A 13,510-nucleotide genomic window follows, 5' to 3' on the forward strand; every position below is an offset into this window, starting at 1 on the left:
ACGCATAGCGCTGCGTATATGTGCATAGTCGCCAGACTATTGAGACGTTTCAACAGGGGAGAGAGAGCAAGCAGGTCTCCATAAGTGCTACAGTTCAATGGATCGTGTATTCACTCAACCACAGCTTAGAGAACGGGCGAAAGAATGCAAGCTGCCTCTCTGCATCACTTTAGTTGACTATGGAAAGGCCTTTGACAGCGTTGAGGCCAACACAGCACTGAAATTGTTGGAAATGCAAAGTGTTGAGGTACAATACATCAAACTGCTGAGAGATGTGAACTCTGGATGCACAACAGATACAGCTCTGCTATCACCACCAGTAAGGGTTTCAAATAAGGAGATACTATGGAGTAAAGATTGTTTGCCAACATAAAATGGCAGTCCTGGTTTAGGACGAATGTTGCTGTAATTTAGCCCCAGGAGACATCGTCTCCAGCTGGCTATACAACATGATGTGTCCTTATAATTTCGAACAAGGGAATTTAGCACCCCCACTCATATTGCCTTGTTTAAAAATATAAGGACACAGATCGTGTCATATAGGTAGCTGGAGACGATGTCTCCTGGGGTTAAAATTACAGCAACATTCGTCCTAAACCATAACTGCCATGTTATGTTGGCAAGCAATCTTTACTACAAAGTACTATTGCTGAACATCTCTTGTTGTAAGATTTGAAAATAGTAATTTTCTAAGGAGATACCATCTTAGTAAAAGTTAGTGTTTCAAAGATTGAGCAGTCGATATGATATAGACATATATACACCCATACATACAGAATGGAGGGAAGAGAGCGAGAGCAGCTGAGGAAAATATGAAATAGCCAGAAGTTTGACATTGAGTTGTTTCTCATAAGAAGAAAGAAGCAGAAAGAACGAGATTTGCACAAATTGTTTGCACTATTCTGCAAGACTAGCCTGAGCTTAAGCACTCTATCGCACACCCTGACTACCTCTATGACCTTATCCACCAATTTCTCTGCAAGAAATATGCCTACACCACCTACTCCGCCAGTTACCTTCCCAGAAGATTTTATACCTATGTGCTTTGCCTGTGAGGGCCCTGGCTGAAGCTCCTCTCCACCTTACCTCTTGTATGCAGCATACATCAACATGCCTCCGTCTCCATTATATATATATATATCCCATCATCATTTAGTGTTTATTTTCCATGTTGGCATGGGATAGCTGGCTTGGCTGGAACTGGTAAGATGGAGAGCTGCAGCAGGCTCCAATCTTACACACACACACACACACACACACTCATATATTTATACATTTGCATGCATATACAAAAATACATGAAGCTAGATATGCACACACACACACACACGAACACAGACTGTACACAAAAATCTTGTTAAGATGAGAAAGAAAACGAACCTTGTGTTTCTCAAATCTCTTGGATTTATCCATCTTGAAAGGGGATTTTGATGAAAACAAGGCGATATAACCTCCTTGACTCTGGGCAAGGAATGTATTCTCCCTGGGGTGTTGGCAAAGTCGGGCACATATATATTTCTCCTGCAAATTGAAACATCAAATGTAACGAAGTAACATGCAAGTAAGAAATGCCATTTGTATTGATTTAGGTTATGAAATTACATCATCAATATTTAAGGCTCCGCTTTCCCATGCGTGCAGGGGTTGGAGGGAGTTTACTGAGGCAGATTATGCTAGGGCCTAATGCCCATCCTGTCACCAACCTTTACCTGTGCTAGTAGGGTGCCAAGAGTACCATCCGAGCATGATCGTTGCCAGAGCAGCCAACCGGCTTCCGTGCCGGTGGGACGTAAAAGGGCACCATTTGAGCGTGATCGTTACCAACGTCACCTTACTGGCACCTGTGCCGGTGGCATGTGTAAAAAAGATTCAAGCGAGGTCATTGCCAGTACCGCCTGACTGGCCCCATGCCAGTCACATGTAAAAAGCACCCACTACACCCTCGGAGTGGTTGGCATCAGGAAGGGCATCCAGCTGTAGAAACTCTGCCAGATCAAGATTGGAGTCTGGTGCAGCCATCTGGTTCGCCAGCCCTCAGTCAAAATCGTCCAACCCATGCTAGCATGGAAAGCGGACGTTAAACGATGATGATGATGATATCATAATTAATCTTAAAAACAAAGAATGCAGTACGTACATGGTAAATCTGATTTGAGAGAACAACCCCAGTCTGACAATGCCATGCCATTATATTTCGGTCGGCTGAATCTTGACTGATGATATCACAGCAGCTAAAGAATGTCTCTCCATCACGCGAGAACACAATGTCCTGTATCTGGGATGGAACAGCAGCAATGGGAAGAAAATGGCAAAAAAGATTAGAAGCTAATAAAAACGGAACAAGATCAATACAAACAAATATGAGTAATTAATGCAGCAACCATGTTGCTCGTTAATGAATCCTCCTCATCATTTAACGTCTGTTTTCCATGCTGGCATGGGTTGGATGGTTTAAATGAAAGCTGATAGGCTGGGGAACTGCACCCAGGTTCCAATCTGATTTGGCATGGTTTCTACAGCTGGATGCCCTTCCTAATACCTATTTCTTTACTACCCACTAAGGGGCTAAACACAGAAGGGACAAATAAGGACAGACAAACGGATTAGGTCGATTATATCGACCCCAGGACGTAACTGGTACTTAATTTATCGACCCCGAAAGGATGAAAGGCAAAGTCGACCTTGGCGGAATTTTGAACTCGGAACGTAACGGCAGACGAAATACGGCTACGCATTTCGCCCGGCGTGCTAACATTTCTGCCAGCTCAACCACTCCAAGAGTGTAGTGGGTGCATTTTATGTGGCACCAGCACGGGTGCCAGTTACGTAACACTAGCATCGACCACAACTACGATTCCACTTGGCTTGACGGATCTTCTCAAGCAGGGTGTATTACCAAAGATCTTGGCCACTTGTCACTGACGCCCAACATTCAAAGGGTGCCTTTTATGAAAAATCAATTTGTGATTTCGTCCCACTTACCCTTCTCTTCCTATTCTTTCTTCTGTTTACTTTTTGTATCTTGAGGGTTCACACTGGCATCTTGTCATCACCATCTTTCTCTCCCTCTCCAGCTACTCTCCATGTGGAGTAGCTATGTATCTCCTCTACAGCAAGGAACCCATTCTTGCCCCTCTATCATATTTCAGCCATTCAACAGCTGGCATAAAACCCAGCCCCATGGCTTTACTACACTTCCACCTAAGCTGAAGGGGCTTATTTTTTTTCTTTTGCCTTGCAAGTTACTGGGTGACTTCATTTTGAGCTGGTCTGTTCAGTGTTAAGAAAGACATCAAGCTGTTGAGACCGTGCTGAAGCTCAACTGGAGCTCGATGTTGTCTGATAACTTGTTGGACCCTGTCGAATCATCCAACCCAAGCCAACATGTAACAGAGACATTAAATGATGAATATGATGGTGGTGATGAGGAGGATGCCAAACATGAACATCCTGCCCTATCTTTTAGCAATATCTAGAATTACATTATCTAACATGTTTTTTCTTCATTTACAACAGTAAAAGCCAGCTGCTCTACAAAGTGGTTGGTGTTAAAAAAGGGCATCCGGCCAGAGAAAATCTCCCGCCATGAATTTCATCTCGCCCATGCAAGCACAGATCAGTGGACATTATATATTTCTTTACTACCCACAAGGGGCTAAACACAGAGGGGACAAACGGATTAAGTCGATTATATCGACCCCAGTGCGTAACTGGTACTTAATTTATCGACCCTGAAAGGATGAAAGGCAAAGTCGACCTTGGCAGAATTTGAACTCAGAATGTAAAGACAGATGAAATACCTATTTCTTTACTACCCACAAGGGGCTAAACAAGGACAGACAAACGGATTAAGTCAATTATATCGACCCCAGTGCGTAACTGGTACTTAATTTATCGACCCCGAAAGGATGAAAGGCAAAGTCGACCTCGGCGAATTTGAACCCAGAACGTAGCGGCAGATGAAATACGGCTACGCATTTCGCCCAGCGTGCTAACGTTTCTGCCAGCTCGCCGTGGACATTATAATGATGATAATGATGATCATCATCATCATTTAACGTCTGTTTTCCGCGCTAGCACGGGTTGGATGGTTCGACCGGGGTCTGGGAAGCCAGGGGCTGCACCAGGCTCCAGTCTGATCTGGCAGAGTTTCTACAGCTGGATGCCCTTCCTAACGCCCACCACTCCGCAAGTGTAGTAATGATGATGATGATAACTAAGAACACGGAATGATATTCTTATCTATTCTTCAGTTCTGTTCTGCACAAACCTCTCTGTGCACCCAAATGAAATATCAGGAAAGAGAGTGTAGTTAAGTTGGGTTATAAATTGTTCTGATGATAAGATATCCTTCCCAACACAAACATTTGTGAATTGAAGTGACAAAGCAGAGCTTAATATCACACAAAGCTTCCCATCCCATTCACACTAAAATAGAAAAGAGATGAAACTATAGGACAGCAAAGATCATGATTGTGCTGTTGTGATTATAATAATAATCATCATCATCATCATCATTTAGCGTCCGCTTTCCATGCTAGCATCGGTTGGACGGTTCAACTGGGGTCTGTGAAGCCGGAAGGCTTCATCAGGCCTAGTCTTATCTGGCAGTGTTCTACGGCTGGATGCCCTTCCTAACGCCAACCACTCCGTGAGTGTAGTGGGTGCTTTTTACGTGCCACCCGCATAGGTGCCAGACGGAGCTGGCAAACGGCCACGAATGGATGGTGCTTTTATGTGCCACTGGCACGGGGGCCAGGCGAGGCTGGCAACGGACACGAACGGATGGTGCTTTTATGTGCCACCGGCACGGAGGCCAGTCGGGGCGGCGCTGGCAACGGCCACGAACGGATGGTGCTTTTTATGTGCCACCGGCACGTGATTTTATAATAATGAGGTCGTGATAAGGTTTACTAACTTACAGTTCCGAGGCTGTCTTTGTAGTTGTACTGTCTCACTGGTTCTTGGGCAGTTCTGAGGTCCCAGGAGTAAACGACATTTTTGGTGCCAGTCAACACCAGGTTGGCATTGACTGGTGGTAGCGAGCACATGGCACAATCTCGTGGTGGGAAAGGGTTTGTAAAGCAGATCCTGTGCATGAAGATGGTAGCATTAATTAGGCTTTCTGGAAGAGTCTGGTTTTGGGGCACTGTAAACGTCTCAACCCTTTCACTGCAAAATTAAATTTCATGATCATTCCAGTAAAGATGCTAAATATCTACCCAAAAATACAACTGGTATTTTCTGCTTCAATAAATTAACACATCTCAATGAATTATAGTTTCAAACACAACCATTCCTTAACAAAAGACAGAATGGGATATAAAACTGCTTTCTGTAGCTAAGAATTATTAAATTTTGAACAGATATATCTGATTTCCGCAGTAAAAGGGTTAAGTAATGATAGCAACAATGATGAGAATGATTACACTAATGATACACTAATAACATTCCTTATTCTCTCATCATCATTCTCAACATTATAATGTCCACCATCATTATTTAGCATCCGTTTTCATTGTTGGCATCTCTCTATATATAAACGGCAAAATGTCTGTGTGCGTGTCCTTTATACAAATCCACAATTTTTCAGTTAGAGAGCTCACACTTTCTATGGTCATTCAAAACCGTCCAAGGGTGGTCGTGCACATCTTTACATTTCCCCAGTCACCCCGCAAAGCCATTAAAAAAGCAATAGAAATGACTTTTTTGTGAATTTTCTATCCAAAACCCAATCAAAATGCCTGAAACTTGATACACCAATTGAATGCCAGCTAGCTGTATGTGATTGGTCAGAGATTTGGACAGTACTCGCGTGTATGTGCGCACGCACGCAGCTGTATATGCATGCACTAGTACTATGACCCGGCAACGCCGGGTCACAGTGCTGGTGTATTATAATTAACTAATTTTAACCCTTTAACTGTGAAATTAAATTTCATGGTTATTCCAGTAATGATGTTAAACATCTCCCAAAAATAGAATCGGTATTTTCTGGTAGTCAGACTGCTTCAATAAAATTGACAAATTTCAATAGAAAATGGTTTCAAATATAACATTCCTAGACAAAAGACAGAATGGTGTATAAGACTGCTTTCTGCAGTTAAGGGAAATGAAATTTTGAGAGGATGTACGTGATCCCTGCAGTAAAAGGGTCAAATACACATGAGACAGGCTGATGTGGTTGGGAAGCAAATTCCTTAACCCTTTCGTTACTGTATTTATTTTGAGATGTTCTGTGTTTCTTTCAATTATTTTAAATATAATAAAGAATTTAGGAAAATAACTTAGTTATTGTTAACCTAGTGTTAGGAATGTAGATTGTCACTAAGGTTTGGTGGAAGATTTTAATTCAAAACTTATGAAAACAAGACATTTTACCACAGAGCCAGAGCCGGTTTTGGCCGGGTTAGTAACAAAAGGGTTAAGCACACAGCTGTTGTCTCCAAATCTGTAAAATAAAATTAATAACTCACCTGTCTCTACATCCGTAACAACAGCTTTCCGATCGTAGCCACAGGTGAGCACATGACGGCCACAGCTACTCCATTCCGCATCTTTAACACAACTAGAATGATGTGTAACTGTCTGGACACACGGTTCCAAAAGCGACCAAACGTTCCATATTTTAACTAGGGAGTCATCCGCCACCGATAGCAGGAGATGACTGTACTGAGCGACACACCACCGAATACGGTTAATGCTGCCCACATGAGCTTGAATTGTAGTCTCTTTCTTCTTGGCTATTTGATTTGGGCCAGGGAAGGCTTTCGATTGGTATGGACCAATTTTACTGTGAACAAAATAAAGTTTCCGCTTGGTTTGCATCGAATTAATTCCAGGTAAACTTTCAGATGTTGTTCCACGATTCTCGCTTTTATGAAGTCTTTGCTTCTTGCTTGTATAAGCCTTGACACAAGACGATTCTTGTAAATCAGGCACCAACGCTTTACTAGACATCGATGCTTCTTGTTCTGGAGCAGTTAATTCTTCTTCTTCTTCATCAAACGGTGTAATTAAAGTTTCAGAATCAGTAACATTTTTAAGAAAATGTTCTTTCAACTTCCCTGCATTTGCGATTTCTTCTTCAGAAATACCTTCCCAGAAATCCACAGACGGTAAGGAGACGCTGCTTCCGTCATGAATTATAACAAAATCAGACACAGTCTTTTGAGGACTTTTATACCATAAATTCGTTGTGTCAGCAGCTGAACTAGTTTTCCCCTCACCTTTTTTCCCCTCCCTCTTGTTTCCTTCTTCTTCATCATCATCATCATCATCATTTAAAGCAAAGAAGTTAAACCGACGCTTTTCTTTTGGTTCCTTGATATTTTCTTCAGAATCTGAGTTTGTATCAGAGCTGCTGCTGCTGGAATATTGGCAGAGACGCTTCATCGATAGCTGCAAAGGAAAAAACAAGAATCTATACATAAAAATGAATATTGAACACATACATCATCATCATCACCATCACTTAATGCCTATGGTCTATGCTGGAATGGGTTGGATGGAGCAAAGGGCTCCAATGGGTCCAAGGACTGCACCCTGTTTTAATGTCTGCTTTGGCATGGTTTCTATGACTGGGGACCCTTCCTAATGTCAACCACTTCACAGCATGCACTGGGTACTTTTTTGTGCCACCAGCACAAAAAAATAATATTAAAATAAAGAAAATCAAAATAATAAATAAAGAAATAAATAAATGAAAACAAAAGGTAAAATAAAGTAGAAAAATGTAAAAAAAAATTTATTTTTGAAAATTTTGTAGTTGTTTTGAAGTGTCCTAATGTATTATTAAGGATAGGTTTTGGCATTCATAAAGCTGGTGACTCAGGATGAAGTCAGGTCAGCTATAGCTTTGATCATGCTCTCCAGAACTTTAGCAAGTCCAAGGACCTCTAGCATTCATGAGTAACGGACGGAGTCAAAAGTATTCTTAGAGCCCAGCCACATTCCAACTAGTTTTCTCCTATGTTCCCACATCTCTGACTTCACAATTTTCACAGCACATCCCCAGACTCCCTTCTTGTCAGCTGTTTGTTCTGCTGTGATGATGTTATTACTTACACAATGGTTTTGGAGGAAGAGGATTAAACATGCTGTATTTTATACATTAAATTCTAGCATGCAAATAATTGATAGTTTTTTTTTTTGCCATGTGGGTGGTTCCGCTTTTGGGGATCAGTTTTGTCTCTGCCAGAAGTAACCAGTGTGGTATTTTACTATTCCCATTGAGGACTTGCTGGTACAGGCTGATAACATACAGTTAGTAGAAGGTTAGCTTCTTGTACTAGTATCCAACAATCAAATCTCTTCCAGGTGCATTTCCATCCTGAAACTTTGGGATTACAGTCACAAGGGTATCACCATCAATGCTGTATGTTTTGGACAGGAACTTTGTCAAATTTCTTCCAGCCACAGAGCATCCTGGTTTTTAACCCTTTACCATTCAGATTATTCTATCAAATGCTTATTTATTCACATTATCTTGAATAAATCATAGAGTAATAATAATAATAATAATAAACATTGTGTACAGTGCTCAGGTGCACTACAACTCATCTAAAGTGCATATATAATCAAGTGTAGCTTCGACGGATTTCGGGAAGCATGAGGGCCTTAAAGGATGCAGTGTCATGGCAGTCAACAACTGACGCAGGCAGTTTATTCCATGCTTCAGCAACTCTGAGCGTGAAGAAATGTTTCCGAAAGTCATGGGAGCTGTGTTGTTTTCTGACTTTGTAGGCATGTCCACGTGTGTTAGACACATGGAGATCAAAAAGGTGTTCAGTGTTGTTATTGGTGAGGTGGTTGACAACTTTGTGGGCGTTTACCAAGTCCTCAAAGCTTCAAGATTTCAATGCTGTGACTTTTTGTTTTTAGTATGACTATATAAGGCAGGTATGAGAGGCTGGACCTGGCCAGTTTGAACATAAAACAAACAGAATATTGGGCCAAATATGCCCAGTCTAAATACTAAACAATTAGACTCCTTCTCTTCACTCCAGATTTTTTTCCAGAAGGAATCTATGGAACTTCTACATTTACTGCTTCCCCTCTCATATCCCTGTTCAAGTTCCTGGTTATAGTTTTCTTTCGGTTGCTCCTCTGTGATGTCAGGGTTTCCTTTTTGGCTCCTGCTTGAAAGTCCTTAGTTGGCAAGTGAGTGTCCTCTTTTTGCTCTCTCCAGACACTTCACTTCTATTTCCTTCACTTTTTATTGGTGAAATGAAACATATACTGCCAAAAAAAAAAAAAAACCCCAAAAAGCAGAATAAAAAAAGAAAAAGAGGCTTGGGTTGGAATAGCTGTGCCAGGATGTCTTCCTAAGGGTCAGGGTGAAAAGACGGCAGGCCAACACAAATATGCACCCCACCCCCACAACCACCAATTTTGTTTCCTCGTAAACTTTCAGAAAAATGGATATTCTTTGATAAAATTTTCTACAAGGAGTGGCTGTGTGGTAAGTAGCTTGTTTACCAACCACATGGTTCCGGGTTCAGTCCCACTGCGTGGCATCTTGGGCAAGTGTCTTCTACTATAGCCTCGAGGCCGACCAAAGCCTTGTGAGTGGATTTGGTAGACGGAAACTGAAAGAAGCCCGTCATATATATATATGTGTGTGTGTGTGTGTATGTGTGTTTGTCCCCCTTAGCATTGCTTGACAACCGATGCTGGTGTGTTTATGTCCCCGTTACTTAGCGGTTCGGCAAAAGAGACCGATAGAATAAGTACTGGGCTCACAAAGAATAATAAGTCCCGGGGGTCGAGTTTGCTCGATTAAAAGGCGGTGCTCCAGCATGGCCGCAGTCAAATGACTGAAAGAAATAACAAACAAAAAAAGAAAAGAAAAATACCTTTCAGGGTTTCCGATTATATCGGAATTAAATGTGACTTACATATTGACATACACACACATATATAAATACATATACAAAGATAAATAAGGCCGGTCTATGGGAATACTGTGGGTTCCACGTACATAAAGCGCTTAGTTGTGCAACGTTATCAACAGACCCCAAAACCTCGTGAGCACATGGCCGGCCCCTCTCTCTCATTCTACACACACACATTATATATATATATATATATATATATAACATATATGTACGTACCTACCTCTACATGTACACGCATATATGAGTACAGGACACCAAAAAGTCGTCGAACACAATGAGAAACGAAAACATAGACACAAACCCAAGGAACTGGACATTTTTTTAAACGACAAAAATATAAAGTACAGGACAATTAACACAAAGAAAAAAACCCTTCTTCAGTCGCTATGGTTTCATCTACTCTACGTTTCGAAGGTGATATATATATATATATATACATATATATATACACACATACACAACCTGAAGGCTGATTAGCCAACCATATTATTAATATATATGCAAAATGAAACTTGAAATATCGAAGACATGCGACCTGTGTGTCGCTATACACGTGTACACATCCACCGAATTATATATATATATATATTGAGGTCGACTTTGCCTTTCATCCTTACGGGGTCGATAAATTAAGTACCAGTTACGCACTGGGGTCGGTGTAATCGACTTAATCCCTTTGTCTGTCCTTGTTTGCCCTCTCTGTGTTTAGCCCCTTGTGGCTAGTAAAGAAATATATATATATATATATATATATATATAGGCGTTCTAAATTCCGTTTTAATCGTAATATACACCATCCAAGAGGTATTTATAGAGAATTTAATTAAAAAGTGACAATTCTACTGAAAGTTTTGAAGCAGCAAAGTCGGTGGGACGAAAAGAACGAATGTGGCGGGAAAAAAATGTAAAAGTTGAAATTTTGGAGGGAAATTATTTTCAGAATCGTAATTTCTGTTGTACGAATCACAGGAATAATAATAATAATGATGCAAAGGGAGCGAGAGAACCACCGTTTTCCTTTCCTATGAAGTGAGGAAGACTTTAAAAGACGGCAGTTCCAAAACTCTGCTAATTAAGGAATAATGCGAAGATACAATATTAAGGAAATCTTGAGACATTTACCTGATTCAGTCTTTTACAGTAGCTGTTGATATGGTTTGGGTTGGGAAAGAACAGACAGTGAAAAATATCGGGCAATCTTTCGTCTCTAGTAGACCTTTCCGTCGATTTCCGTAAAAAAATTTTTTTTTTTTTTTTTACATATGGGCTTGCGGGAACTTTTGAAGTAATGAGAGCGAAAGAGACTAAGAGAAAGCGATTTTATGACGAGGGAAGTTCTTTTGAAGTTACCGTGCATGTGAAGCATTGATGTACATGTGTGTGTTTGATGGGGTGTGGGAGACAGACAGTATGTTGTGTAAGTGAAGTGCTTCTGTTAGTGTGTGTGAAGAGACAAAGTAATGTGTGAAAGAGAGAGATAACTGAAATCTTTTACTCGGTGTATGTGTATATGTATGTATATTACTTCAAAAGTTCCCGCAAGCCCATATGTAAAAAAAAAAAAAAATTTTTTTACGGAAATCGACGGAAAGGTCTACTAGAGACGAAAGATCGCCGAAATAATTTCCAAACGTTTTGGGAGTTAATTAAACCAATTAAAGTAGCTTCGACTTGGAATAGAAAGAAAAACCGAACGCAAAATGTAATGAGTCGTAGCTTACTTTTTTCTTCTTCTTGTTGTCTCTCTCTTATTCTTAAAATATCGAAGGAGATAAACTGTATGAGAATATAAAACAATAAATCACCAACGAAGTCTTCTTATTTCTTGACATTTTCTTTTCAATTCCGACCGAGTATTTAACTATTATACGCAAGTTATCTCCCTTGACAGAGCCTCAAAGGAGGTCAATAGGCCTGTTAGAAATAGCAGTCGAACTACACTACAAGAACAACTTAACACATATTTAAAAAAGGTAAGACGTTGCATCACCGCCGTCGCAAGGCATGGGTACACTGGATTAGTTGCCCGGGCATCTCTCGGGTTTAGGGGTCAATTCCGACTTGCTGTCAATAAATACTATAGAACCCAATTTGTCCGAGGGTCCATAATACTTCTAAGCTGGGTTGTAAATTGCAATTTTTTTTTTTTAATATACAAACTTTATTATGCATATAATACGTGTGTATATGATACATATATATAGTATAAAAGAAAAACAGCAAGGATGGGGGGAAAGAAAAGAGAAAGACATCCATGCAGCACCAAGTGATTCAGTTGGTTGCACACCACAAGCGTACTTGTGGTTGAAATTGCCGAAATGCAAGAAATTAAAGAACAAATAGCTTACAAACTACAGAATTTTCTCAAGAAAGCCAAGAGAAAAAGATGTTTTATGTAACACATTCTACCAGTATACGAAGTTTAAAAGTGTTTAGTTTCAAAGAAATTATTTTAAAAATCTGCCGGTCAAAGCGAAAAGATCCGCGTATTTTTATCTTCAAATTAAATTCCATTTTCTTTTTCCAAAAATGCTTAATTTCCACTTAATGAACCATTCTGTATGCACTATATCATCAAGGTATAACTTGGGGGGAAATTCTTTTAAAAAAATAAAATAAAACTATTTCTAGAATAAGTATTTATAATTATTTTAAGTATAGCTACAGGTTGGTTATCCATCACACACACACACGTTCGGCAATATTCATGTTTTAAATTAATTTTTTGCAGAGATACATTTTCAAGGCTGCAATCGTAGGATTATATTTAAAGTATTTTTTAAAGAAGTTTCGGATTATTCTTTGCTCCCACCTAACTCTATTGTCTTAAGATTCTAAAGACAACTCTTATTTTTTTTTTAACATTAAACTCCGATATTCTTCTCGATCTAAAAGGTATTTCTTTTAAGAAAATTTCATTTAAAAATACCCATTTTTCTGAAAGTGGGGTTCACACTTATGTAGGCATGTCTCACAATAAATCTTATAAAATATGTGAAAAGGGCCTCAATTTTTAGGACAATTGGAAACAAAGTCGGGGAGGACTGGGAAGAATGATCCGAAAGTTCTTGGGAAATTTTTTCTTTTCTAAATTTTATGAATATAATTTTAAATGTACACTAAAACAACAACCTGCCTTTGCAAAGTGAAGGTTCATTATAAGGTGAAAGTAAAGAATACGTACACCTGGTGTTTAGGGTTTTTGTTACGCCAAAAACGGTGGGGGAGAATGTATTCTTTACCTCCACACATTATAAAACTACGCATTTTCCAGAAAATTAGAAAGAAACAAAGTCGAGAAGAGGAATGTCACACCAAAGGTTAATGTGTGATTATGGTTTATTTTGCGACACAGTGACGGATCTCTTATTGGTACTGCTAGAAATAGCAGCCAGATTTCCCTCCAATAACACCTTATTGTCTTAAAAAGCAGAAAGGTATCTAAAAAATCCGATTTTTTTTTTACAAGTACCTCTCTTATTGGGCTTCCAGAAATCTGGGAATCTTGTGCAATTGTATTGAGTAAAACAGACCGTGTTTTGATGTTGGTTAATTTATCTACGGCGTATTAAAAATAGTTTCGTTCTTTATTTTTAAAGTGGGTTGAAGTA

The 13,510-nt window shown here is 39.8% G+C and overlaps 1 protein-coding gene across 1 annotated transcript in view; it reads right to left on the reverse strand.

Annotated features, from left to right (window-relative positions):
* LOC115224487 (WD repeat-containing protein 25-like) overlaps positions 1-11,148 on the reverse strand; it is a 12,383-nt gene extending 1,235 nt beyond the window's left edge. The window contains exons 1-5 of the mRNA XM_036513426.1: positions 11,022-11,148; positions 6,477-7,401; positions 4,923-5,149; positions 2,138-2,275; positions 1,381-1,521 (exon numbers count right to left, since the gene is read on the reverse strand). Of these exons, the coding sequence (XP_036369319.1) occupies positions 1,381-1,521; positions 2,138-2,275; positions 4,923-5,149; positions 6,477-7,395 (1,425 nt within the window). The 5' untranslated portion in view covers positions 7,396-7,401; positions 11,022-11,148. The remainder of the gene's footprint in view (positions 1-1,380; positions 1,522-2,137; positions 2,276-4,922; positions 5,150-6,476; positions 7,402-11,021) is intronic.
* Between the last annotated feature and the right edge of the window lie 2,362 nt (positions 11,149-13,510).

The sequence above is a fragment of the Octopus sinensis genome, linkage group LG25 (assembly GCF_006345805.1).
Source record: "Octopus sinensis linkage group LG25, ASM634580v1, whole genome shotgun sequence".
Classification (NCBI taxonomy): Eukaryota; Metazoa; Mollusca; class Cephalopoda; order Octopoda; family Octopodidae; genus Octopus; species Octopus sinensis.